Raw genomic sequence first — 25,698 nt, forward strand, 5'->3', positions numbered from 1 at the left:
TCTCTCTCTCTCTCTCTCTCTCTCTCTCTCTCTCTCTCTCTCTCTCTCTCTCTCTCTCTCTCTCTCTCTCTCTCTCTTCTCGGTATCCCCCTCATCGTAAACCCTTTTTTTTTTAGAAATTAAAAAATGTAAACATTTTTTTAATTCATCGATTATCTTTTTAACTACCACAATTTTATATGGGAATGTTTCCTAGTTTAATATTTTATCATGAATTTTTCTTGGGTGAATTACCAACTAATCATAGTTTGCCAATTAATGTACAGTTTATAAAATTTAAATAAATAAAATAATAATAATTTGTGTTAAGTTTTTAAAATAAATGAAAAATATTAGTAGCTGCCAAAAGATGAATTTTTTTAACAATTTTTAAAACCGTCACAAAAGAGTACATCATAAACATTAAACACTATACCCTAAACCCTTGGACAAAACTTAAATCCTTGGGTAAAAATCCAAACACTAAACCCTAAATTCTTGGATATACCCTAAACCCTTGGGTAAATCTTAAACACTCAACTGTAAAATCTTGGATATACCCTAAACACTAAATCTCTCTCTCTCTCTCTCTCTCTCTCTCTCTCTCTCTCTCTCTCTCTCTCCTCTCTCTCTCTCTCTGGTATCCCCTTCATCGTAAACCTTTTGTTCTTTGAAAAATATAAAAATGTAAACATTCTTTTAATTCATAGATTATCTTTCAACTACCACAATTTTTATTTATATGGAAATGTTTCCTAGTTTAATATTTTATCATGAATTTTTCTTGGGTGAATTACCAACTAATCATAGTTTGTCAATTAATGTACAATTTTTTAAATATAATAAATAAAATAATAATAATTTGTGTTAAGTTTTTTAAAATAAAAAAAAATATTATTAGCTGCAAAAAGATGAATTTTTTTTAACAATTTTTAAAACCGTCACAAAAAAATTAAAATCATAAACACTAAACACTATACCCTAAACCCATGGACAAAGCTTAAACCCATGGGTAAAAATCCAAACACTAAACTCTAAATTCTTGGATATACCCTAAACACTAAATCTCTCTCTCTCTCTTCTCTCTCTCTCTCTCTCTCTCTCTCTCTCTCTCTCTCTCTCTCTTCTCTCTCTCTCTCTCTCTCTCTTGGTATCCCCCTCATCGTAAACATTTCTTTTTTGAGAAAAATAAAAATGTAAACATTCTTTTAATTCATCGATTATCTTTTAACTACCACAATTTTGTTTATATGGGATGTTTCCTAGTTTAATATTTTATCATGAATTTTTTTGGGTGAATTACCAACTAATCATAGTTTGCTAATTAATGTACAGTTTTTTTAAACTATAATAAATAAAATAATAGTAATTTGTGTTAAGTTTTTAAAATAAATGAAAAATATTAGTAGCTGCCAAAAGATGAAATTTTTTAACAATTTTTAAAACCGTCACAAAAAATTAAATCATAAACACTAAAACAATATACCCTAAACCCATGAACAAAGTTTAAAACCATGGGTAAAAATCCAAACCCTAAACCCTAAATTCTTGGATATACCCTAAACCCTTGGGTAAATCCTAAACACTAAAACTGTAAACTCTTGGGTATACCCTAAACACTAAATCTCTTCTCTCTCTCTCTCTCTCTCTCTCTCTCTCTCTCTTCTCTCTCTCTCTCTCTCGGTATCCCCTTCATCGTAAACCTTTTTTTTTTGAAAAATATAAAAATGTAATCATTCTTTTAATTCATCGATTATCTTTTAACTACCACAATTTTTATTTATATGGAAATGATTCCTAATTTAATATTTTATCATGAATTTTTCTTGGGTGAATTACCAACTAATCATAGTTTGCCAATTAATGTACAATTTTTTTTAAATATAATAAATAAAATAATAATAATTTGTGTTAAGTTTTTAAAATAAAAGAAAAATATTATTAGCTGCAAAAAGATGAAATTTTTTTAACAATTTTAAAACCGTCACAAAAAAAATAAATCATAAACACTAAACACTATACCCTAAAAAATTAATAATTTTTTTACTGATTCAATTAAATGCAAACAACTTTTACATGCACAACGTCCTCGTATGTATTAAACAAACATATGTGTTTTACAGAATCTGCTCGATATTATTATAATGCAATGTGATCTAATCCAATGAAGTAGTTAAACAAATGTGTTTTCTTTGCACTGTACGTCTAAGATCAAATCTCACATGTGCTCATCTGCAAAAGCTCTGAGATGATTAAACGACTGATCTCCTTCACCGTCTCCGCCGCTAAATCTCTCCACCTCGCCGCGCGTTTTTGCCTATACTCCTCCCCCTTCTTCTCCTCCTCATCACCTCAATGCACCGCCGTATCTCCCCGCTCTCCACCACAGCTGCTTCCCCTTCCTTCTTTTCCACCACCACCCTCACACCTGTCCTCCAACACTCCTCTAAAAGCTTCGCGTTCGTCATCTGATCAGTCTCCGCGCGGAAACGCAACCACCGGAACTCCCGCCACCAAGCTCTCCAGCGACGAGTTCCACCCGCAATACGTCACGAAGCAACCGATCGATCTATGCTTCAAAAAACCCTAAACTGATCGCACCAAGTACCACCATACCTATCTCATCGAAGCTCTTCTCTGAAACTACTTACGATCTCTTCTTCTTTCTCTTCTCCGTCTTTTTTTACTTCTGTGAAAAAAAATTGGTTACGTTTCTTCTAATGGATACCAAATAAGGAAACAAAGCAAAGAATTAAATGATCCGTTTTTCTTTAACTCCCTCACAGAGTGACACGTGGATCCGAGCCTTCTCATGCATTCTCACCAAAATCGTTTAAGGAAAGCCTTAAAAATGCTTCTCCTTTAATATATAGGGGATAATAATATGCTATCTCATGTTGTATGTATATTAATGTACCAAATTGGCATTTGGACTCTCTTTTCCCCTTATTACAAAACACTTTCGTCTCTATTCCAAATCATCAAACAATTAAAATTTTGAGTACTTCTTGAATTTAAGTTTTATGATCGACTTCTTTAGCATTATATCAACAATTCAACATTCAATTCTTGTTTGCACTTTTGACATTGTTCCGGTGCTTAACTTCTTGTTTCTTTTTTTTTCTAGGTTGGTTTGTTTTCAATCTACACATTTTCCATCCAAATTCGCACTCTTCTTTTCTTTCATCCCTTTGTAGGGCTAGTAAGCTTTTGTTATCTCAAGTGGGATACAATTCTGTAAGAATCCATGTTCAATACATATCATGATCTGCCATAAGTTTTAGACACTCAACACTGGCTAATGTCGACCCAATACAAGAGAACAAACATTATATGACTGCATGTGTCCATCTCTAGCTTTTAGAGAATAAATTAGCTACAAATTAAATTAATACGTGTGGTAACCGAGTTGAGAGCCTACACTTTCGTTAGTTTGTATTATACTGGTTATTAACGTATATAAGCATGATGCATAATGCATCATGCTTAGGATGTCGACTGATTTTTTTTCCAAATTTGTATTATCTTGGTTATTAACGTATATAAGCACCACGCTCGATATGTCGACTGGATTTTCCTGATTTGGACAGAGATAAGAGACGGCGGTGAACTACAATTATAGCTACATTACAAATAATAATTGCAACGTTGTGGATCGGATCTTTCGTTAAAAGTGAAAGCACTAATTAACAGTGTATATAGGAGTATTAGTAAATTTTATGATTTTCAAGATTTCTCGATAGCGATGAATATATGGCATGCTTTATAACGACATGGGCACAGGGCACTTGATTTAATTTTGTATCTTTCCTTTCAACTTGAGATCCTTGTTTATTTGTTGGCTATCGACATAAGAAAGTTCTTTCCACCCAAAAATATAATTATTTTCAAAATCAGATTTTTTAATCTCATTTAGCATATTTTTAATAAAGTATCAAATTAATCATTTATTTACTAGAACATTAAATTAAATTTTGATCATATGATTTTAATTATTTACTAATTATACATGTTTATGAAAAAATCGATATATTTCTAAAGGGAAATTAACAAACGTTCTCGGATTGAAGTTTATAGAAAAGATATTCCTGAGTTTGCATTTCCAAAATGAGAAACATACTTTGGATAAAATTTTCATAGAATCTAGGTTATAATTAAGAGTTTGTCTCTAATCCTACACATTTTCACGCCATAACCTGACCGAAATGCTATCAAATTTTTCATTGCCAAAAGAAAAGGAAGAAAGATTACGGTGATAAGATTGGCAAAATACCAATGTGTTCACAATAGTTTGGGTCATATCATATCCGTCTAAGCATTATCTCTTTTGAGTCATCTTCGTCACGGAATGATTTCTATAGCAAAATATTTATTTAATTTATCTCTAACGTCTTTAATCAATTCAATAAAATTACCAATGGAGCTTTTTATCCGAAAAGAACAAAATTAGAAAAGAGTCATGTACATGCACGATTATACATTAATCTTTCTCTTTTCTTAGCAACTTAATTTATTTATTCATATAAAATAGTATTACAGAAACTTGCAAATAAGAAATACCAAAGTGCGGAATTAGTAGAATAGAACAACACCAGAAAGGAAGTAAGGTTTGAAGATGCCTTTTCAGAAAAGTCTCTGATTGTTCTTTGCGCTTCATACATAATATCAAACATGTCCTTTTTCCTGTGCATACTTGCTCTTTTTTTTTTTGTAACTTAATACTTGCTCTTGATCCCTTACGATTTTCATGTTTGGTTATTATCCATAAGATGAAACTGCAAACCTTATATTGCAACATAATTTTTAGAAAAAATCTACAAAAATACTCCAACTGTTATGAATATTATGTTTATGGATGTCCAGCCCATTAGATATTTACTTGTAATCTTGGCCCGTTTATGGCCCATTGTATTTAGGCCCATGTCGCCATGTATTTCCTATATAAAGAACACTTTGATTCAATAATAAAATACACTTTCACAACACGTTATCAGCACGAAACTCTGAAATCCCGAGCTACCTCAAAAACCCTAATTGACGGCGCCACTTCAAACAGCTCGTTCTCTTCAACCGTAAGGATCCAGACGACGAGCCACATATCAAATTGAAGCTCTTGACGAGACGAATCCAACGCCGTCGGCCGTGACTCTATCTGACGTCGGACGCGCTCTCAATCGCTATTCTAAGACGCACCGTCAAGTGACCTAAAACCCTAATTTCGGCTGCAACTTCAAACTGTCATATCTCTCTAACCGTAAGGACTCAGATGACGATCAACCTATCAATTTGAAGCTCTCGACGAGAAGAATCCAGTGCCGCAAACGTCACATCAATCCGAGTTCAGACGCGCGCTCACCTCCCGTTTTAAGCTGCGCCGTCAAAACCCTAATCCATCTACGATCTCTCTTTCTCTTGGTGGTCCGGTTTCAGATCTTCTCTAAACAAAGGTAAACTGTCTGAAACTCTAAAAGAGAACACAAACAATCGAATTTGGTTTGATGTTAAAGATTATGACAATTAAAATCTTGCAAAATCCCTAACAACTTAGATTAATAAGTCCAAACCCATCCATGAGTAAATCGGAGCTCTTAAACCTAAAGTTCGATATGAGATTGTTAATCAATTAAAATCACAGCCTCAATGGCTTGCTGAATCTCGAAAACATCATTGATCTGAATGATCAAATCGATTTTAAACTTTGAAGTTGATCATCTCCTAAAACATAATTATGATCGATTTATTATAAACCCTAGAAACTTACTATAAAAAAAAAAAAAAAAACTTTATATTTTCAGAATATTTCTAGAAAATGAAACTTACTATTTTTAGAAACTTACTATACAAGGAAACTTTCTATTTTTAGAAACTTACTATAAAAGGAAACTTTCTATTTTCTGAAACTTACTATAAAAGGAAACTTTCTATTTTTAGAAACTTACTATAAAAGGAAACTTTCTATTTTTAGAAACTTACTATAAAAGGAAACTTTCTATTTTCAGAAAAATTATATTTTCAGAAACGTTCTATGAAAGGAAAAACTTTATATTTTAGACATATATCTAAGTCGTGTGACTTGTTTATTAGGAAATCATTAACTCGATTGTTTGCTTGATCACACGATTTATATGATTGATTTTCTTATAAAGATTGAGTGATATATAATATGAGATGTCGAAAATCAACTTGGATTATGTTGTCCTAAATCTCTAAAGAGATAATCATTTAAAATGTGCACTGGATACCGAGGTTATCCTAAAGTCAAAAGGACTTGGTGAATGAATCACATAAGGCGATATTGCCAAACGAGAAAGATTGATACATGGCAATATTAGTTATTAGCCACCATCTAAATGAGAGTCTAAAGAAATCAGTATCCCAGTAAAGAAAATCCACTAGAACTTTGGACCGCCTTACAGCGGAGATATGATCACCATAAAACGGTGCTATTACCAAAGGATAAAATTTGAGTGGAAGAACCTGAGATTTCAATACTATAAGTCTGTGGATGAATACAACTCGGTTCTGTTTAAGATAGTTTCAATGTTGAAACAATGTGGTGAAGAAGTAACTGAACAAGACTTTCTCTAATATGTTACTGCAACAGCAGTATAGAGAAAGAGGTTTCACCACCTATACTGATTTGATCTCCTGTTTACTATTGGCTGAGACCAATAATGAGTTATTAATGAGAAACAGTGAGATGAGACCTCCTGGTACAAAATCATTACCCGACATTTCTAGGCTGACTTTGGAGCCTAAGAAAGAAAGTAATCTCGTCCAGCACAACAACCATTCCGGCCCTAGCCGTGGGAAAGGTTATGGACGAGGTCGTGACACATTTACGACACATGGGCGAGGACGAGGCCGCAGTACCACACCCGGCTTTAGCCGTGGTCGAGGTCGAGGTCGAAGTGTGTCTTTTAAACCTTAAATAAAATCTTTTTTGTGTCACAAATGTGGTATGGGTAATCACTGGGCAAATAATTGCCAAACTCCAAAGCACTTGTATGAGCTTTACATAGAGAGTTTGAAGAAAAATCCGGAAGCCAACATGGCTTACCGAGATGGTGAAGATGACATGGATCATGACCATACTGATCAAATAGAGTATGAAACTCATGAAAAAGAAAATGATCAGATGGATTATGAGACTTCAGATGCCTTGAAAAAAAATCTCGACATCAAAACTCTATGATATGGATAAGAGTATATATGAGTTTATAAATAAGAGTATAGTCACTCGGCCAAGGCATTATATACACCTAATAAAAGACTCATTGAGTTATAAAGATTTAAAAATAAATGGTTTCCGCATTGAACCAATGGGCAAAAGAAATATAAATTCCTTAAGATTATAAAGAAAGTAAAAATCGCCCAAGGCATAAAAATGGTCGAGACTGTACTCCCAACTGATCTAAACTATGCTAAAAGATCAGTATGATAAAGGCAAAAGGCCTAGGTAACCAGATAGGTTGACCACAAAAATTTATACACTTTATGGCATGACTGGACTAGCCATCCAGGTCTTTAAAATTGATGCAAAGATTGATATCGAAAAAGGCACAAAAGAGTTATCCCATAGAATCTCACGTTGTGTAACATGTACACAAGGGAAACTCAATAGACTATAATGTTCCAAGCATCTAAAATATTTATAGCATGTTCATGAGGGGGAGAAATGACACTCCCGTGGTCCATGAACAACACTAAAAATCCGAGTGACATGGTCTATGACCATGATAGAACTTGGCCGAATTCTTTGTGATACAAAGATCACTAGCTAATGCTTGGGAACACATGGATTTACATGTAATAAAATTATGCATCAAGCCATATAAAGTGAGCATAGATATTCCCATCTAAGAATGATAAAGGGTCATGATCCAGACATAGACCATCCTAAGAGATTATGTATAGACCACCACAATAATATGTGCAGTCTAAGATGGAACCTCATAAAAAGATGAGATAAGATTGGGAATATATGTTGGATATGAGAATGTCTTCCTCCCACGATTTTATAAGAGACCTTGAGCCAAAATATGGGTGATCAGATTAAGGCCAGGTTTACGGATTACAAGCTCTATATGGTTCTGGCATCCAAGGAGGAGTGTTATGAATATTATGTTTATGGATGTCCAGCCCATTAGATATTTACTTGTAATCTTGGCCCGTTTATGGCCCATTGTATTTAGGCCCATGTCGCCATGTATTTCCTATATAAAGAACACTTTGATTCAATAATAAAATACACTTTCACAACACCAACTAAATTTTGTTAAGCTTTTTAATACACAAATTTGTCCACTATCCAATTTAATCTCTCAATAAATTATTTTATCATTTTAGTTCACATACTTTTTAAACTGTCCACCATAATACCCAAACTTTGCTTCTTTAATAGATTAGGTACTAATAGATTTCAAACAAAATTTTAAAAATCTCTAAAATTTACATAAAAGCTCAGAAAATTCTACTTTTATTTGATGTTTGAGGAATAAAAATAACTAAATTTTATATGATATTAAATTTTGTAAAAAAAAATTGTTTTAAATATTGATTTTTTTCTTAAAAAGACAAATTTTATTTCCTTCAATTTTTTTTAAACACTAAGTTTTCTATATAGTTTATATACTTTATTTCTTAAATCTTAAAATAAAATTAAACTTTTTTATTATTTTCTTTTAGATTTTGGAATTGTTTAAATTTCGTTTTATTGGTATTTTTAATTAGAATAAACAAAATTTGGGGGATTAAAAAGCATATTTTAAAAAGTTTGTGTTTTAAAGTGATCAAAATAATTGGTTGGAGTATTAAACTTGATAACAAAAAGTTTGGATATTAAAAATCTTAACGAAATTTAATTCAGATATTTTTCTGTAATTTTTCCTAATTTCTATATATACTAATTACCTTTGTTGTATAACATTAGCGAACTTGCAATTTAGATTTAAAATTTTCTTTCCATAAAGAATTCAATATATTAATTTTTTTAAAAAGAATAGACTGAAGTTATCAACTTTCAACGATTATAATTCCAAACCATTTTATTCTTCTCCATAGTAGTTTCCATGGTTTTATCAATGGTTCTGAGTTGCTCATAATCATATACCACATATTTTGTATGCAGCTATGAGCGTTGACATGTTCTTCTTTCGGTACTGCAAGTAGTCTTTTTCTCTTGGCCATTAAACTCTTGACATCAAAATGCAGTGACCAAAAAGAATAAGTTATCTTCAGTTTATCATATAACTTTTCTGACGGGTTATTCTCCATTAGTGAGAGGAAGATGAAAAGCCAATTTAGATAGTACCTCACAAGCTTTGGAATAGAATTTTCCAAGACTTTCAAACGAATCAATTGTGAATTGCTATCGACCGTACATAGATTGACCACATCGAAGCTAACCGATGAAGAATGGATACATATGATCCAGCACCTCCATGCAATCGAACTATGAACCAATCCGATTTGACATTGAAAAAGATCTGGATAGAAACGACAAGTGCTGCAAAGTGTATCCGCTGGCATTATCAATGTGAAACCCAACAAGATTACTAGAAGACTCGCTAAATTCCGTAGATGAAAAGTACCCGATGATAGTGATAAATAATAGTTAGAATCTGCCAGACCTGTTTGACTTTTTACCTTAGTTTGATTTCATTACGGTTAAGAAGAGACATTAATCTTGCTCTTGAAGTTAAAAGAAAAAAAAGATAAATACTCCTAAAGACAAATCATATTCATTGAAGCACATCCCGTACTATTGAACCACCCCATACCCACGTGGTACCACACCCACTTCCACACATCACTCATGGTCTAACATGTGACAATAATATTTAAGGGTATTCAGTCATTTTCATGAGAGTCGTTTAAAGATAACTACAATACGGTATTAGTAAACAAATATTATTCGAACAAAATAAGTAGATCCAAACTATAAGAAAAAATAGTTACGGAAAGCCAAAAGTTTATCAAATTAGTTTTGTACCTGACTTGAAATAGAATATATACATATTCTTTTGTAGATCATGTTTTACAATATGTGATATTAGTGACTATTCTTTTTTTTTCCTTTAAGTAAAGCTCGTTAACAGAAAAACAGGAAGTAAAGAGGTAATCAAACTACTAGTATATTATATACAGAACATTTTTTATATATCGACATGCCGTTAAAGGCAGATGCGTTGATGCACTAAGGGAAGTGGAGCCTGCGTTGATTTCTAAGCGTATATCTTATGCTTTTTTGTATTGTATGAGTCGACAATTATAGACAAGCAAATGTGTAACTTTACGGCCTACTTTAGTGGAGAAGGATACATATCTCTTTCAGTTACGACTCTTAACCACATCCGTTACATTATGTTTCAGCTCGTGTTTATCGAGTAAAAAGATTGCTGTATCAAAATTCGAAACTAACATTTGTTATTCGAATACTTCGTAAATGAGTCACGTGGGATAATAGTAAGCTAAGTATTGAGAACTAGTCACAAGAGAATCAGTTGAACTCTTCCTTCTTCTTCTTTTATTTGCCACTCACTTGAAGATAAGTGAATAAGATTTGATATTTATTTCAAATTATAACACCAACTCATAGAGGGAAAAAGAGTATACATAATAGTTATATCCGAATATTAACAAGACGCATGGATCTTGGTATAGGCTTTCATTTCATCTTTACACAACATATGTTGAATCCCTCGCCCTAGGCTAATAATAACCCCTTAAGAGGTGCTACTTGTTGCCGGAACAGAAGACGCCTCCTCTGGCTGAGCCTCACTGGCCGTAGTTTCGGGCAATGAAGTTTCTTCCTGAGCCACCGGTGGAGCTTCAGTGAGGGCGGGTGAAGAGGCTTGAACAACTTGTGAAGGCTTGAACTTGTTGATGTAGTAGCTAAGAGAGGGTCCACTGTAATCCACTGGTTTAGGTCGAGCCGGGGCATCTTTCCCGACTTGGAGAAGTATAGAGGACGCAGCAGCGATTGCGATAAGGGCAAGGCCTCCTACGATTGCTGCTGTGTTCTCAGCCCCATCAGACGAAGATCCTGCAGTACCTGAGCTTATGGCACTCTCTGCAACATATACTGCAGGCTGCACAAAGTAACAATAAAATCTATATTATTCAGCAAAAGATAAGCAATAAAATTGAGTCAATAAAGAGTAAGAAGAAGCCAAAAGAATTTTGCACGACATAACATAGGAATGAAAACAAAAGAAAACCTCAAACAAAAAGTAATAATAGCAAATGAGACCCAATACAGCACCAGACTGATAAGATTACGTATCATCTTGGAGATTTGTTGAAGAAGAGATTACTTAACTCTCAGCCAAAATGCCCCAAGACAAGAAAGAAGAAACTGATCAGATCTCCCTAATCTATCTTCTTCCTCCAACCTATTTACAGTTCTTATCATGCTTCTTCCATTACATTCTAATGCCTTATCACAAAAAAACATAACAAACGTTCCCTAGGCAAAACCTATAGTATTAAACAAAGCTCCAAGCTTTGTCCCTCAATTGAAAACCAATATATCTCCCAAGCTCTCTCTTTTGCTCACATACACATTAGTACATTACTAAGACTTACCAAGGAAAATAAAACTAATAATAATAAAAAAAGAAGAAGGTATGAGGAGTGGAAACTACAAACCTCAATAGAGTAAACATTAGTCTGACCGGCAGTATCTTTCTCAACATAGCCAGTCCAACCACGCTTCCGAGGTGGAAACGTTCCCACCACTTTCGTCTTCTCTCCAGCCAACCATTCTATACTCACTGTCCCAACCTGTGTGTTTGTTTCACCCATCAAACAAAGATCATTTTTTCCTTTCTTCACATTGTATGAGGTTTTACTAAAAAGTAGCCATCTTTTACAAAATATTAATACTAAAACATCAAAAGAATGTGACTTTCTCCATAATTATTGAGATTTGGAAGTTCACTCCTATCCTACATACTCTCTGTAACAAAAAAAAAAAAAAAAACAGAGCTAACTGCTACACTAACTTTGCCAGCAATCTTCTAAAAAAAACATCATGATTCTGTAAGAAAAAAAAAAAAAGATTACCTCTTTGTCGGGAGCACATTCCTCGTCATTACAATCAGGATCATCGGAAGAAGCTCTAACGACGGATACGAAAAGTCTCCGTACGCCGGGCTTGGCGCTGAGGAATCTGCCAAGAGGCTTAGGAGATGCCAAAACGCAGCCGTTTGGGGATATCAAGACATTGGAAGCGCCGCAAGACATCATGGTTGGACAAGATTCGAGGAGATTTCAGGTTTGATAAAAGAAAAAAGAAAATTTGATAAATGAAGATAATATGTGAGGATGAAAAGAGTAAAGAGAAGACGATGATGATGATGTGTTTTTGTGGTGTAATGTGGGCTTTTCAATCAGGCTACGCGTGCAAGTGCCCACCTCAGAAACCAAACCCCATACAAATTCCTAAGCCCCCTCCCACTATATTTTATTTTGGCTATTCTCCCAATAATTTTTACTTTAGACTTAAATATTACAAAAATTAAAAAAAAAACTGAATAAATAACATTATTATTGAGATATAAGATATATATGGACTGATGGGACATTTGGAAACTGGAAGTCAAATTTTTAGTAACAAAAGAATTTTCCAAATTATTTTCTCTGACTTCAATCACATATTCACAAAAGCTTATTAGTCCTTCTCAAATCTGCATCAGTTCATAACGTTATCTGGTAATTTTGTTTCACCTTTTGTTTCTGGAGATTTTACGCATCTTTTCTTTTTGTATGTATGTTTGTTTCTCATCTTCTACTCCTTTTTATTCTTTCAGTCATGTCCTCTATAATGCTATATATAACGAATGATTTCAGTTTTGCCATAGTGAAATCATCACATCTACTAAAGACCTCGTGGGTTAGTGACTTAGCCACTATGCCTTGGGCCTTAGGCATGTGGGATTCACATCACACTTTCCCATTTTTGGACTATTAAAAATGATCTATATTATCCAAAAGGAAAAGAAAGTGTACATCATAATGGTGCATCGACTGAGCCAAGAGTAGAGCTTTGGGTAGGTGTTGGCTACTACGACACGTCGAGATGTTTGTGTGTGCTAGTTGGTGTAGTGTAACAAAAATTAATTTGTGTTCTTGTTTTGTGTTAAGCTTCTTTGTGATTGAGACTTGAGAGAGCTAGCTTCGAGATTTTAGCAAGTTGTAGTGAGACATTTGAGTCAGGTTTTATTTCCTTTCTTGTCCTTTCTTATCAGTAAGTTGTTCGCAACATTTTAAATTTGGAAATGGTATAAATTTAACATTTTACCAAAAAAAATTGTTGTGAGACGTTGGAAAATTCTGGTGGAAATTAAAATTCTGTACAACCAAGAAAATGAACTTCGATTTAACAATGTACATTTTCGTTTCTCTGTTCTCTTTCGCATAATCAGTTATGCCATTTGATATCTAACGCAGTTGGCCATTAAGTTATATTTTATAAATTTCTTATACGCAACTATAAGCTTTGACGTTTCAAGTGGGATTCTTAGGGGAACTACGAGCATGAAGAGCTTCTAGATATGTCCGAGGGACCGAGGGACCTATGTATTTATGAGCACCGAGACAACAAAACTTTCATATATCATCAGAATAATTAAAGAAAACATTCGAAATGTATTAAGTAAGTCGGAACATGTGATTCTTATAACTTTATCATATGTGATCTAGCATATATCACTATTAAGTCTATTATATCACTCTTAATAGTGATGAACATTTTTTGCATGTATTTTTAGTTTAAATGGTATAGTGTTATGATTTTTAAAATTTATTACCGTCGCATAGCGTAGGGAGCAAACATATATATAGGTAATAGTTTATTCTATTAATTTTGACCCGAGCCTCCAGAGAATTTAACAAAGGTTAAAACTTAAAACCACATACAAATGACTTGATAAGACAAGTGCTACACACCACCGCCCTCTAACAAACACATGAAGGTGGTGAAGCAGACAGAAAGAGGAAAGACAAAAACGAAAGCACACAAAAACACACAAACAAACAAGTCTCTGCTCAAAACACTACTAGTACGCTCTTAATTAATTATTGTCTCATTCATCTTTCTTAAGAGCATCGTTCACGTGCCAACCCTAAGCGTCCATTGGGAACGTCGATCAGGACACGATGGTTCTGCTGCTGCATGCTCGCGATCACGTTGACGACAGAGTCCACGTTTTCCGGCGACGACGCAATGGCGAGACACGACAGGCTCCCGGCGCTGCTGTGTAACATCAGGTTATCCGCTGGCATCGTCATGTTCACTCCCTTGAACATGAATGTTATTGTCGGCACCGTGATTTTCCCTGAGTAACACGTGTCGAAACCTCCCAGTGACGTCACTACTGCGGTACGTGGCTTCACGCGCTTCCTGAACTCGTTCCTCACCGCCTCGTAAACCGGCTTAGACAGCCGCGTGTAGACAGTCCCTGCAAATCAGATAGCCGGTTAAGAAGATCCTAATTTTGTGGTATTTTATCAAGTAAAAGAAACCGAACTAAACCGATTTCAGGTCTTAAACCAAAGCAAAATTCAAACAGCAATTGTCGTTGATTCAAACAGAAACCAAGTTATTAAAAATTTAACCGAAACTAAACCGGATGGCAAAATGTAGTTTCGTACCGGAATCAAAGATGGTTCCAGCACCGGTGGTGGGATTAAAAGCAATAGCTGCCGGCGGTATATCGACGACTTTCTTAGCGACGCGGATCGCAACAAGGTTGACGTAATACAAAGAAGACCTCCTCGGGTTTCTCAGGAGTTGCGTGTACTTCACGCGCACGGGCTGGGCGGTGGGGCCGAGTCTCAGCGATCCAGAGAATGCGAGAGACCTGAAACTCGGTAAACAGTAGGAGAACGTGGACTTGTAAAGTGACTGAGCCTGCGACATGAGTGATAATGGGCCTCGTCCCAGGCCCAATAAGCCTTGTGGAGGAGGGATGGTTCCTCCGCCGGCGACCTTGTTGACGCAACCGAAGGTGAAGGCATTGATCGGATCGGCGGCGAGGCGGATGGTGTCCTGAGAGAGGTTAGCGGCGATGGAGGAGCTTCCGTAGGTGAGGTTGAAAGCGCACGCGCGTGATCCGCACGTGGGGTTGGGTACCTGTAACAAGTGTGTTCACGTGAGTTAGTGCAATGTGTTGTGTCGGTCTGGTTTAGTGAGTGTTCTGTAATCCCGTGAATGATTTTTCAGACTTGTGGGTAGAATAATCAATTATTAACCACATGGGACTCACTATTGTGAAAGAAAAAAAATCACCAAAAATAAAATTAAAATAGTGTTTCTATTTATTTCCTTTTTACTTCAGTCAAATAAATTCTAGATCTGAAGACTATTAGTTTAAATATAATTTCCTTGTTTGGACTACAGTATTTTCTCATGCTTAGATCTTTAAGAAAAAAACAAATCGCAGGTTGCTAATATTAAATTACGACTACACTGTTGACTATAATAGTAAGTGACATACATGAGCCAAAAATGTTAAGTAGATTATGGTGCATTAATGAAGCTACGAAAATGTTATACAAATGTGTAAAGAATAAATTATAATCAGAAACATTCCATGGAACATATTTATTATATCTGTAGGTGTGTAAGTAGGAAATTATCATACCTGCTTACACTGAGGAGCACCGCAACTGACGTTCTTGAATGTAGTGGACTTGGCCGGAGAAAAGGCGGTGTTTGAAGGACAGCCAACGCAGCCGGAGCAAGGTAACCAAGCCACGTCGCTGCTCGTGTCCATAGCTAAGAGTAGAGTCTGAGCTGGAGTACCGATCTTAGCCTTGACAATGTACGTTGTGCTCTGCAACATTTGACGCCCTGAGGCGACAGGAACCACAGATCTCCCAGCGACGAGGCTTGTCAAGTACTGGAGACGGGCCTGGTCTTGGGCCAGAGTCTTGAGTACACGCGCTTCCCATGAGAGAGGGGATGATGATTTGAAGGGTGAGCAAGGGCTGTCTATGTGGAAGATCCTTAGGGTAGAGCCTTGGTCTTGAGTGTTGGTGAGGTCACAGTTTGGGTGGTTTAACCCAAGTGCTAGTGGGATGATGAAAAGAAGTTGGAGGAATACAAGTAGAGTGGTCATTGTATTATATGTGTTGGGAAGGGTGGGATATTAATTGGTGTTGGCATGAGAGGGTATATATAGTGGTCTGAGCTAGGTAATGACCCAAGTACACACAAGAAAAATATATCAAAAACTATATTAACGAACAAACCAAGGATCAATTCCCCTTATCATAAGGTTATGAGTTCGAACTATAACGGCGGTGTCAAAAGGATTAACTTAAGCTGCTCTCGCTTCTAGTTGGAAGATATTATTTATTTTAACCGTGGAGTTTTGCTGTTAATATTAGTTGGGTTTGTTTGCTATATTTTCATAATAGTACTTGGGTTTATGCTTTCAAATATCCAACAATGCCCATTCAAAAAGAGAGATTGGCTTCGGGACTACGGTAATTCTAACATGCGCTTAAAGAAAAGAGTATATTCCGCAGTAAGCGAACCGGTGAAAACTTTGGTGCTGGTATGGCCACAATTATTCACCATGCTATTATTTATCTTTTCTTTTCCTTAGTGAAATTGGTGTCGGCCAATAGTGTATTTATTCATCTGTTTCTTTACTCTGCCGATATAGCAAAAGTTACTTTCTTGTGGTTTCCACTACTTTGGTGGGGTATTTGTTATTGATGGGCATAGTAGTATAATAATGAAAAACATGCCTGTCTTGCAATTGGTATAAAATAGAAATGGTTACTGAATTAAGTATTTTCCTTTGAAAAGTATATCTATTCTATTTAACAGATGGGTTTATGCACAGATTGGGCTGATCACATGTGGCCCGATGTGTTTCACACTCATAGTTCCTGTTAACTATTTTTTTTCTTGTTAACTATTCTTTATCTGGATTATTTTGAAAAAAAAACATGGTGTTTATTTATGATTTTGAGTTAATTATTTAATGTTGTAAAAAAACAATATTCACTCCTTTGTTACTCCTCTTCCTCTACAATTCCTAGGTCAAAAAGGCAATCCCACTAATCACGCAAAAACATAATTTTGCGGTAATGATTGTAGATAATTATTTTTTCGCTAATGTAGATGTTGTCGCAAAAGAGGAGCTCGTTTTCTATTGACATGAGAATCACTTACTTTTTTTTTTTTGAACACAGAGAATCACTTACTAACTTCAGGATTTAACTGATGATATCATTTTCAATTGAAATAGTGATGTCACTTAAGATTAGTACACATGAAAAGATAAATGTACATTGCATCCATGCACCTAGTACACGGATGCAAAGATTGTACGACTGATGTCATAATCAAACGAACGAATCTAGTCTCAAATGCGCAGTAACATTTTGCTAAATATTTATCATATATACAAATGTTCATATAACACATTGGAAGAACTTGAACATTTGAGACTTTGCATAACGTCTAAGGAACTTTTTGGGTTGGTTTCCGAGCTAAAATATAAAACCTTTTATAGAATCACTAAAGATCTAGAGTCAACGATCCATAATAATATAAGAAGATGAAAGATTCAAGGTCATAACTTCATGTACCCCATTTAAAATATAGCACATAACAATGTTCTGAAGCAACATTTAATTGTTTGCCCGGGGACTACGCCAAACTTGTCTCCTCCTCTACAAACTCTTCTTCTCCTTCCACGTTTTAGTTTATTTCTCTCTCACACACTCTCTCTCTCCATAGACAATGCTTCCAACAAATCCTCCGGCCACTGGGGTTGGACTCGGTTACGGCATCGCCATCGCCGTGAGCATCCTCATTCTCATCTCCACTATAATGCTCGCTTCATACATCTGCATAAGGTCAAAGTCTGCTCCAAGAGACGGAACCACGAGCGACAGAGTTCTTGACTCGCCGGTGGCTGAGGTAAAGCTCGGGTTGGACCTGCCTGTTATAGAGTCATATCCAAGGATAGTGCTTGGAGAGAGCAGAAGATTACCTCGGCCCAATAACGGTCCATGTTCGATATGCCTATGTGACTACGAAGCTAGAGATCCGGTTCGGTGCATACCGGAATGTAATCACTGCTTTCATGCTGATTGTGTTGATGAGTGGCTCCGGACAAGTGCAACGTGTCCCCTTTGTAGAAACTCACCGGCTCCGTCTAGGCTTGCCACACCCTTGTCTGATTTGGTCCCAGTCTCCTTTCAAATCAGGTGAAGGATAAAGACCTCTTTCCTTTCAAGGCTCCACATTTCATACTCTTTTCTTTCTGTGCTTAGAGAGTAGAACTAGTGAGTATTGATATGGTTCAGCTTTTTTATATTCCTGAAATCATCAATAAGTGTGAAAACTTCTGTATTGATAAAAGTGAAAGTTAGAGTTCTTGCACGTCTTTCATTATCATATAGGCAATGGCGGGCTATGCATACGTGAAGGGGGTCAGCTGACCCCTATGATTTTTTTCTTGATTTTTTGTTCATGTAAGTTACGTAATTGTGGGATAATTTCGTTAAAAGTTTTATAGAAGTTGACCCACTTGTATCGAGGTCTTAAATCTTTCTTTTAACCCCTGTCTTTGTTTTTCCTTTTAATTTGCCTTTTTCTATCATTTTTAGCTCTTTTAATTTTTTGATTATTTTTTCTTCTTTGTATTATATATATAGTATATATGTTTATTTATAATATAATACTTTTTAAAATAAAGAAAAAACTTGAGAATCTCAAAATAATACACACATCCTATAGTATACACTCACTAATGTTAAACAATATAAAATACTCATATATTTTATTCAAAATTAAATATTTCTAACATTTTAGTTTAAAATTTTATAGGTCATAACAATACTAATATTATTTTAGCTATACTTTTTTAAATTACATTTAATAATTATTTTAAAAGATAAATACTTTAATATTATTACATAATTACTTTAATAAAATGACGTATTCTTTAGCTCTGCCACTGCATATAGGTCAAAACTAAAAGTGAAAAAGATAAAAATACACACATATCCGACCAAAAATAGTCTTTTATTCTTCTTCTCGCGCAATATTTTCACGGCTCTTGGGTAGTTTTCTTCAAAGTTGTTTCCGATGCTGGAGTGCTGATTACAATCGTTGAAAGCATAGAGTCCGAATATTTCATTTCAGTTCCATTTTTAGCTTCCACATCCTCAATTACTTTACTACTCGGGTCAATATTTTTGGTGGGTTCTAACATCTCACAATGAGTTACTTCATTTTCCTTTTGCTTTCCCCACAAAACCGCATACAGTCCAATTACAATAAGTACCGCTCCAACCACCCTGTTGCAACAACAAATCGATAAGCAGCTTTCATTTGCGTTATTGAACATTATATATGAACATGATCATGGAGTATTTGAGATAGAGGGCAAAGGTGGGAATATACCCTCCAAGGAAGATCTTTTCTGCCAAGACAAAAGAACCCATGATTGCAACAATAACCATCATTAGAGGACTAAAGGCAGTAGCAAACACAGGTCCTCTTTTCTTCATCACTATCCCTTGCACATAGTATGAGATACTTGATGCAACGATCCCCTATTATTATATAGTCCAAATAAACTCATTATAAATCCGTTAATAAGCCATTTTGTTATATACGCAAGGTTCCATAGAGTATCTAAAAAAGCAGATAATGATGATCAACCAATCCAAGTGGTCCATGACCTTACATACTAGATTACTTATTTTCACTGTGAGATTGTAACGTGCTACATTTAACTTTTTTTTTTACATTTAAATTTTATATCCATGTATTTATATGTTCTATATATATGAAAGATGAGAGAGATTAATTAATATTACAGAGTAAGCGGCGGCAAGGAGGTTCATGTCCCAGCCAATTCTCCAAACGGATGGATTGTGTTCCATGACAAACGTCACAGCAACTGCTTGTAATGTTCCGATGAAGCAAACTAGTGTTGTTAAAGTAAGCTGATGCTTCGAGTACGTCTTTAGTATTTTCGCCTAATCACATAAATCATGATCGAACCAATAAACAATAGCGAACAATTGTAAAGTACGCCTCTAAAAAACAAATTTGTAAAAAGTAAAATTTTGGCTTTTCACTTAAATACAAAAACAAAATATATTTTCTTGTCCTTGGTTACTCTAAACGGTACCTTCAAAGAAGAATATCAATGTGTACATACCTGTAGAACGAAGAGGGAGGCCCATGCGAGGGTAGCAAAGATGAGGAGGATGGAGCCTTTGAGAAAATCCTTACTATCATTTGAGTTGCTAGACGGCGTCGTGTCGGTAGTATGTTGTTGATGCATATGTTTGGTCCAAAACAGCTCAACGATGGGTCCCTTGTAAATTGTCATTAGCATGGCTCCGGCTACCGTCACCACCGTTCCGGCTATTTTCGCCTGGCACCACAGTTTCTTCACGTCCAACATCTCCATCCTATTAATCAAATTAAATATTTTTTTTTTATAAATGATGTACCATTCAAAACCATTAATAGTTTGCTTAATATATATGCTTGAGCATTCATTTACGTACCGGAATAGTACGGCCAAGATAAAGGTCATGGCCGGAAGCATGTTGCTCATGGCGCACGAGAACGTGGGGGACGTATATTTCAACCCCATATAGTAGAAGTTTTGGTCGATCACGGGCCTGTCAATTTATCATATAGGGAAAGATCTGTTATTCTCTTGTTTTTTATTTTAATTTTATAAAACGTCCAAGAGACGGTAGTTATATGGAGATAGTGATTAAGTAACAACCCAAGAAGGCCGAGAATGAATAGTTGCATGAAAATGGTGAATGTTATTTTCGGCTGAGCTTTCCTGTAAAATTAAAAATCGAAAACACAAAACCATTAACAAATTACTTTTTCATTGACGAATCTCTCTTACAAGAAGTTAATGTAATGAAAATTCATGGATAAGTCACCTTTCAAAGAAGAAAGCGAAGGGAGCAATAACGGCGGTGGCGATTGCATGGCGGTAGACGACAAGGACGTAGTGGCTCATACCGGTGTTGAGGGATATTTTGGTAATTATGTTCATGCCGGCGTAGCCAAACTGGAGAGATATCATGGCGAAGTAGGGCTTAGAACTTTTGAGGAAGCTTTCAGAGCAACTAAGCTTCTCCATCGACATATTGTACTTCTAGTTTGTATTGGAGTATGTAAGAAATATGCTGGAGTGGTCTTATGTATTTATAGTAAGATATGCAACGTACGTAGTCATGTATTTTTTTAATTGTTTACTGTATAATGTTTCTAGATTTCTTGGTTGACGTCACTATCTCACCTATCCTCTATTGTTATTGGAGCTCAAATATGAAGTTCGAATCCTCTTTTAGATCATACACATACATAACTACTATGAAAAATTTTAGTAGACAAATGGTTATATATCGTGAAGCAAACCTGTCATTCTAGTTTTATATATATGATCAATGGCCTGGAGTTTACATGCTAGCTAGAAGGTGAGTTAAATGGCTAATGTAGTAGTACAACTTGCGGTAAATTTGTATGAGTTTGGATTATGTAACTCTAATTTACTCTATTGGAGACCTCTTTGACACAGTTTGACACATATGACGTATTATATATGATTCTTTTTCAGGAAAAAAACCTACATCAATTTGAAAGTAATTAAAGTTCGACCAAAAATTATCAACAGGTGATTTTATAATAATATTGCAATCTTGCATGGTTCGAGAAGGAACATAAGTTGATACTGGAAAATGGGGGAAAAGAATGGATACGTGGCAGGTAACGGAAGGTATTACGAGGAGCATCTAAAGAATCGTTTTTAGTGAGTCTTGAGGTAAGCAAACAAATGACATTGAAGGCATTAAGGTGTGAAAATCTTCGAACTCGGGCCAGATCGTATTATAATATCATTCAAAAGCTAAGTTACCCCTTCACAAAAGTATATAGCTCTTTCTAATCTAACGGCTACAATTAAATTTCTAAAAGAAAATTGAGATATGATGTGTCCATTTTGAGTGAGTTAGGAGAGTAACATTAATCGGTTTCTTGTCGTCGCAAACATGGAGTGCAAAATGAGTTTTAAATCAATATAAACATGGAGGAGAGTGTGATGATGGTCTCGGAGCCTGTATATTTTGGTAAAGTCGAAAATCTAACCATAAGAAAATGTTCACATCCATAAGTATGAGAGATGTAATATAGAATGGATAAACAATATCATTCACACATAGTTAACTTAATTTGAGATAGAAACAACTTCTATATGATTCATAGCTCAGTTATACAGATGTGGAAATTATTATATCTGATTTTCATATTAATTGTCGTTTTAATTTATAAAGTTTGTGTAGTATTCCGAAAAAAATTCATGCTCAAACTGTAAGATCAACTTTAACCTCCAAAAATTAATGTTGTTGTATAGAATAAGGTTCTTGGACTGAATACACATAAAAATATAATTATTATATAACTATTTCACCGGTATTCTATTATAAATATGTGATAAAAGTAAATAATGTTTTTTATTTCTTTTTCAAATAATAGAGTGCATAGAAATGTAAAAGCATCTTAAACTACACTCTATTTTTATTTTAAAATAGAGTTTAAAGGAAAAAAATACTCTAATAATATGTTATTTTTTATTCTATATAATAAAGTAAAATGTGGTTTCATTCTATATATAAAATAAATTGTTTTTTTCATCTCACTATTTTCCACTCTAAAATAGAATACAATTGAAATATATCACTACTCTATTATATAATTACACTATTTTAGAGTAGAAAAATATGATAAACCCTATTTTTCACTCTAAAATAGAATACTATTGAAATATATCACAACTCTATCATATAATCACTCTATCTTAGAATAAAAAAATTTGATGAATCTTATTTTCTACTCTAAAATAGAACACTATTGAAATATATCACAATTCTATTATATAATTATTTTATTTTAGAGTAAAAATATGTTGAACCATTACTAGTTAGGTTCAACCTATTACTAGTTGGCGGTCTCTATGTCCTCCTGTCTGAATATAACTGAGATAACTGGTGCAGTTTTCTGAATCGGTCTAGGGTGATGAAAAGTAATCAAGTATCAAACTTTTAGAAATAATAATTAAAGAGGGCCCTACAATATTTTCTCCATACAGGAAAGAGAAGAGCAAGAAGAACCATATGATACATCTTTTCCATAAACAGAGACTGTTAAACACTGCTAACCTCTATTTAATCCTACATCATGTCATGTTTCCTACTAAAAACATGTGGTCTCAGCATCTCTCAAACTTCCTCCTCGTCATAATCTTCTTCCTCTTCGTCTAACCTCTTACCCATACTAGCAAGCTGCATTGGATCCATATTCCCTATATCCGACATGGACCAACCCGGATATTCCTCTGGTTTCGACTCTCTTGAGGCTGTGACCACCACTGGTGGCTTTGCCTCCACCATGTCTAGAGACTGTGTGTTGAGATCGAAATCTCGACCCAGACCTGAGTTTGTGTCGTTGCCTGCTTTTGGACTTTGCAGCTCTTGCTTTGCGTGGGTAGACATGTCATCCGCATCCTTCTTCTCCACGTCTTGTTGTGTTGTTGGTGCAGGCATCGTGATACCGTCTTGAGTAAGCTGTGGTGGTGGTGTTGACAATATGGTTGGTGGCTCTGTTTCCATCTCGCGTTGAAGAAGAAGCTCTCTTTCAGCTGTTTTTGCACTTCGTCCACGTCCCCTTCCACGCCCTCTGCCTCTACCCCTTCCACTCGGTCCCACTTGCCCTGTCTCCTGCTGCAGTGACCACACAATAGGAAAATAAACATCACATCCAAACACTCTGGTTTTGCTTTAGTATCATACAGAGAGAGAGAGAGAGAGAGAGAGAGAGAGAGAGAGAGAGAGAGAGAGAGAGAGAGAGAAACTAGCAATGCTCACCACTTTGGTTTTCTTTAGGTCCTCATCGCTGTCACTAGCTTCATCACCCGTAGGCTTCCTGTGGCCAATCAAAAACAGCAGCATATCAGCTTAGTCCCAGAAAAACAAACAAACAATATGGAGATATAAGCTAAGAAATATTAACATAGGAGCCAACCTTCTCTTGGAGATAGTGCGATCGTCCATGGTAGCATCAGCCTGGCCATTACCGTGACCATGCCCATGCCCATGCCCATAGTCAGGAACCTTGCTGACAACTTCCCTCAGAAAGTCAAACACGTTGTATGTTTCTACACAATTTTTTCTGTAGAAAAAAACAGACAAATCAATGGATTTGGATGCAGTATTATAATGACATAAGCAGTGATAACAAGCCAAAAATATATATATGTAAGAAACATCCTTTAGGCACGAAGCAAATGGAAGTAGTTCCAGCTTCTTGTAATAATGGGCTAATAACACACAGACTATTGACTGATAAATACAAAGATGTTTGCAAAAGACTTACAGATGCAATGAGCTCACGGTCTTTGCTCCTCTCTGGAGGGTGATTTCATAGGTACGATCACAAAGGTCTTGTAAGAACAATTCCAAAGCTTTTGCTGTAAACAACGTAAAAATTAAAAAAAAAAAAAAAAAAACAAGACCTTGGAGTTGCAAAGTAAAAAAAAAAAAAGGGTATTGTGACTCACAGACTAGGACAGGCACAGCCAAAGCGATCTTGCCAACGTCCTCGTCAGCTTGCATTATTTTTTTTATACGAGCCTGCAAAATAAGATCCCAGTCCTTAAAAGATGATAACTTTATCAAGATCTCAAACTCAACACATTGAAAAGAAACACTGCCCAGACAGACAGACAGACACCAAGGGAAACCAAATCATTCGAATTAGATTCAAATAACCAATTTTTTATATAAAAAAAAAACCCAATCATCAAAGTACGATTTTTTTTTAAAAATCCAGCAGAACGTTGATTTCCAATAGCATAGATAATTAAATTACGAAACTTTGGAGCAACACACCAATCAATCAATCCGGAGGAGATGAATCTGGAGAATAAAAAAAAAAACTTACAGCAGGGAAACGTGTGTCGAGCTTCTTCCTCATGCTTTTTTTTTTGTGGGATCGCGATCAAAAGGACGAAACTTTCGAACGTGAAAACGAAACGCGATCGTTGAGATCGAAAAGTCAGTCTTAAAGGCAAATTGATCGAATTTGAGAAATCGTGTGTTTTTTTTTTTTGTTTTAAAGGAAGGAAAATTTTAAGAAAATGGAAAGAGTTGGTGGATGCCCACAAAACCAGATCCAAACGGCGTCTCCCTTCTCTTCTCCGACTTGTTCGTCCGTACGATCATATCCTCACGATTTTTTTTTCAGTTAATATAAAATAAAAATATTAAACTACAAGAAACGCGTCAAAACAATAGTATAAAACTGCAAACAAATCATCTGTTTCCATTTTTTTTCCCTTCTAAACAAAAAGACGAAACTACCCCTCAAACATGAGAAGCGTTCATCATCTACAGAACAGAACCTGGTGGTTCTTCTTTTGATGGATGATGCTATGCTCCTATAAACCACGTACTGAGAACAATTCTGACATCAAAAATGCTCGAAACTGTTTATTGAATTCTTTGACTTACTTTTTTTGGATTTCTAAGTTAGCTATGTACTTCACAAAGTAACATATGAGTATTTAACAGCAACTGAAACAATAAGTTTATGAAATGTAGCAATGATGAAAGTTATATACACTTCACCACCACCATTCTCTGCTATTT

General features: G+C 35.2%; 5 protein-coding genes across 5 annotated transcripts; 1 reads left to right on the top strand and 4 right to left on the bottom strand.

The window, feature by feature from the left end:
• Positions 1-10,529: 10,529 nt before the first annotated feature.
• Positions 10,530-12,376, bottom strand: LOC108814409 (protein MAINTENANCE OF PSII UNDER HIGH LIGHT 1). The gene is made up of 3 exons (XM_018586972.1): positions 12,049-12,376; positions 11,632-11,766; positions 10,530-11,072 (listed from the first exon to the last, which is right to left on the bottom strand). Exons 1-3 carry the CDS (start codon positions 12,229-12,231, stop codon positions 10,707-10,709), a joined length of 684 nt encoding a protein of 227 aa, XP_018442474.1. The 5' UTR covers positions 12,232-12,376; the 3' UTR covers positions 10,530-10,706.
• Positions 12,377-13,822: 1,446 nt separating this feature from the next.
• On the bottom strand, positions 13,823-16,205 carry LOC108817970 (aspartyl protease AED3). Its single transcript, XM_018590807.2, has 3 exons — positions 15,630-16,205; positions 14,638-15,118; positions 13,823-14,444 (listed from the first exon to the last, which is right to left on the bottom strand). Exons 1-3 carry the CDS (start codon positions 16,104-16,106, stop codon positions 14,083-14,085), a joined length of 1,320 nt encoding a protein of 439 aa, XP_018446309.1. The 5' UTR covers positions 16,107-16,205; the 3' UTR covers positions 13,823-14,082.
• A 1,484-nt stretch (positions 16,206-17,689) lies between these two features.
• LOC108816593 (putative RING-H2 finger protein ATL69) lies at positions 17,690-18,434 on the top strand. Its single transcript, XM_018589163.2, has one exon. The coding sequence runs from the start codon at positions 17,747-17,749 to the stop codon at positions 18,218-18,220; it is 474 nt and encodes a 157-aa protein (XP_018444665.1). The 5' UTR covers positions 17,690-17,746; the 3' UTR covers positions 18,221-18,434.
• Positions 18,435-19,061: 627 nt separating this feature from the next.
• On the bottom strand, positions 19,062-21,143 carry LOC108816592 (WAT1-related protein At5g07050). The gene is made up of 7 exons (XM_018589162.1): positions 20,935-21,143; positions 20,766-20,828; positions 20,539-20,655; positions 20,184-20,439; positions 19,837-19,998; positions 19,418-19,569; positions 19,062-19,311 (listed from the first exon to the last, which is right to left on the bottom strand). Exons 1-7 carry the CDS (start codon positions 21,141-21,143, stop codon positions 19,062-19,064), a joined length of 1,209 nt encoding a protein of 402 aa, XP_018444664.1.
• Positions 21,144-23,084: 1,941 nt separating this feature from the next.
• Positions 23,085-25,265, bottom strand: LOC108817954 (uncharacterized). The gene is made up of 6 exons (XM_018590782.2): positions 24,992-25,265; positions 24,609-24,681; positions 24,425-24,518; positions 24,074-24,220; positions 23,917-23,974; positions 23,085-23,772 (listed from the first exon to the last, which is right to left on the bottom strand). Exons 1-6 carry the CDS (start codon positions 25,022-25,024, stop codon positions 23,272-23,274), a joined length of 906 nt encoding a protein of 301 aa, XP_018446284.1. The 5' UTR covers positions 25,025-25,265; the 3' UTR covers positions 23,085-23,271.
• Between the last annotated feature and the right edge of the window lie 433 nt (positions 25,266-25,698).

This window comes from Raphanus sativus, chromosome 7, assembly GCF_000801105.2.
Source record: "Raphanus sativus cultivar WK10039 chromosome 7, ASM80110v3, whole genome shotgun sequence".
Classification (NCBI taxonomy): Eukaryota; Viridiplantae; Streptophyta; class Magnoliopsida; order Brassicales; family Brassicaceae; genus Raphanus; species Raphanus sativus.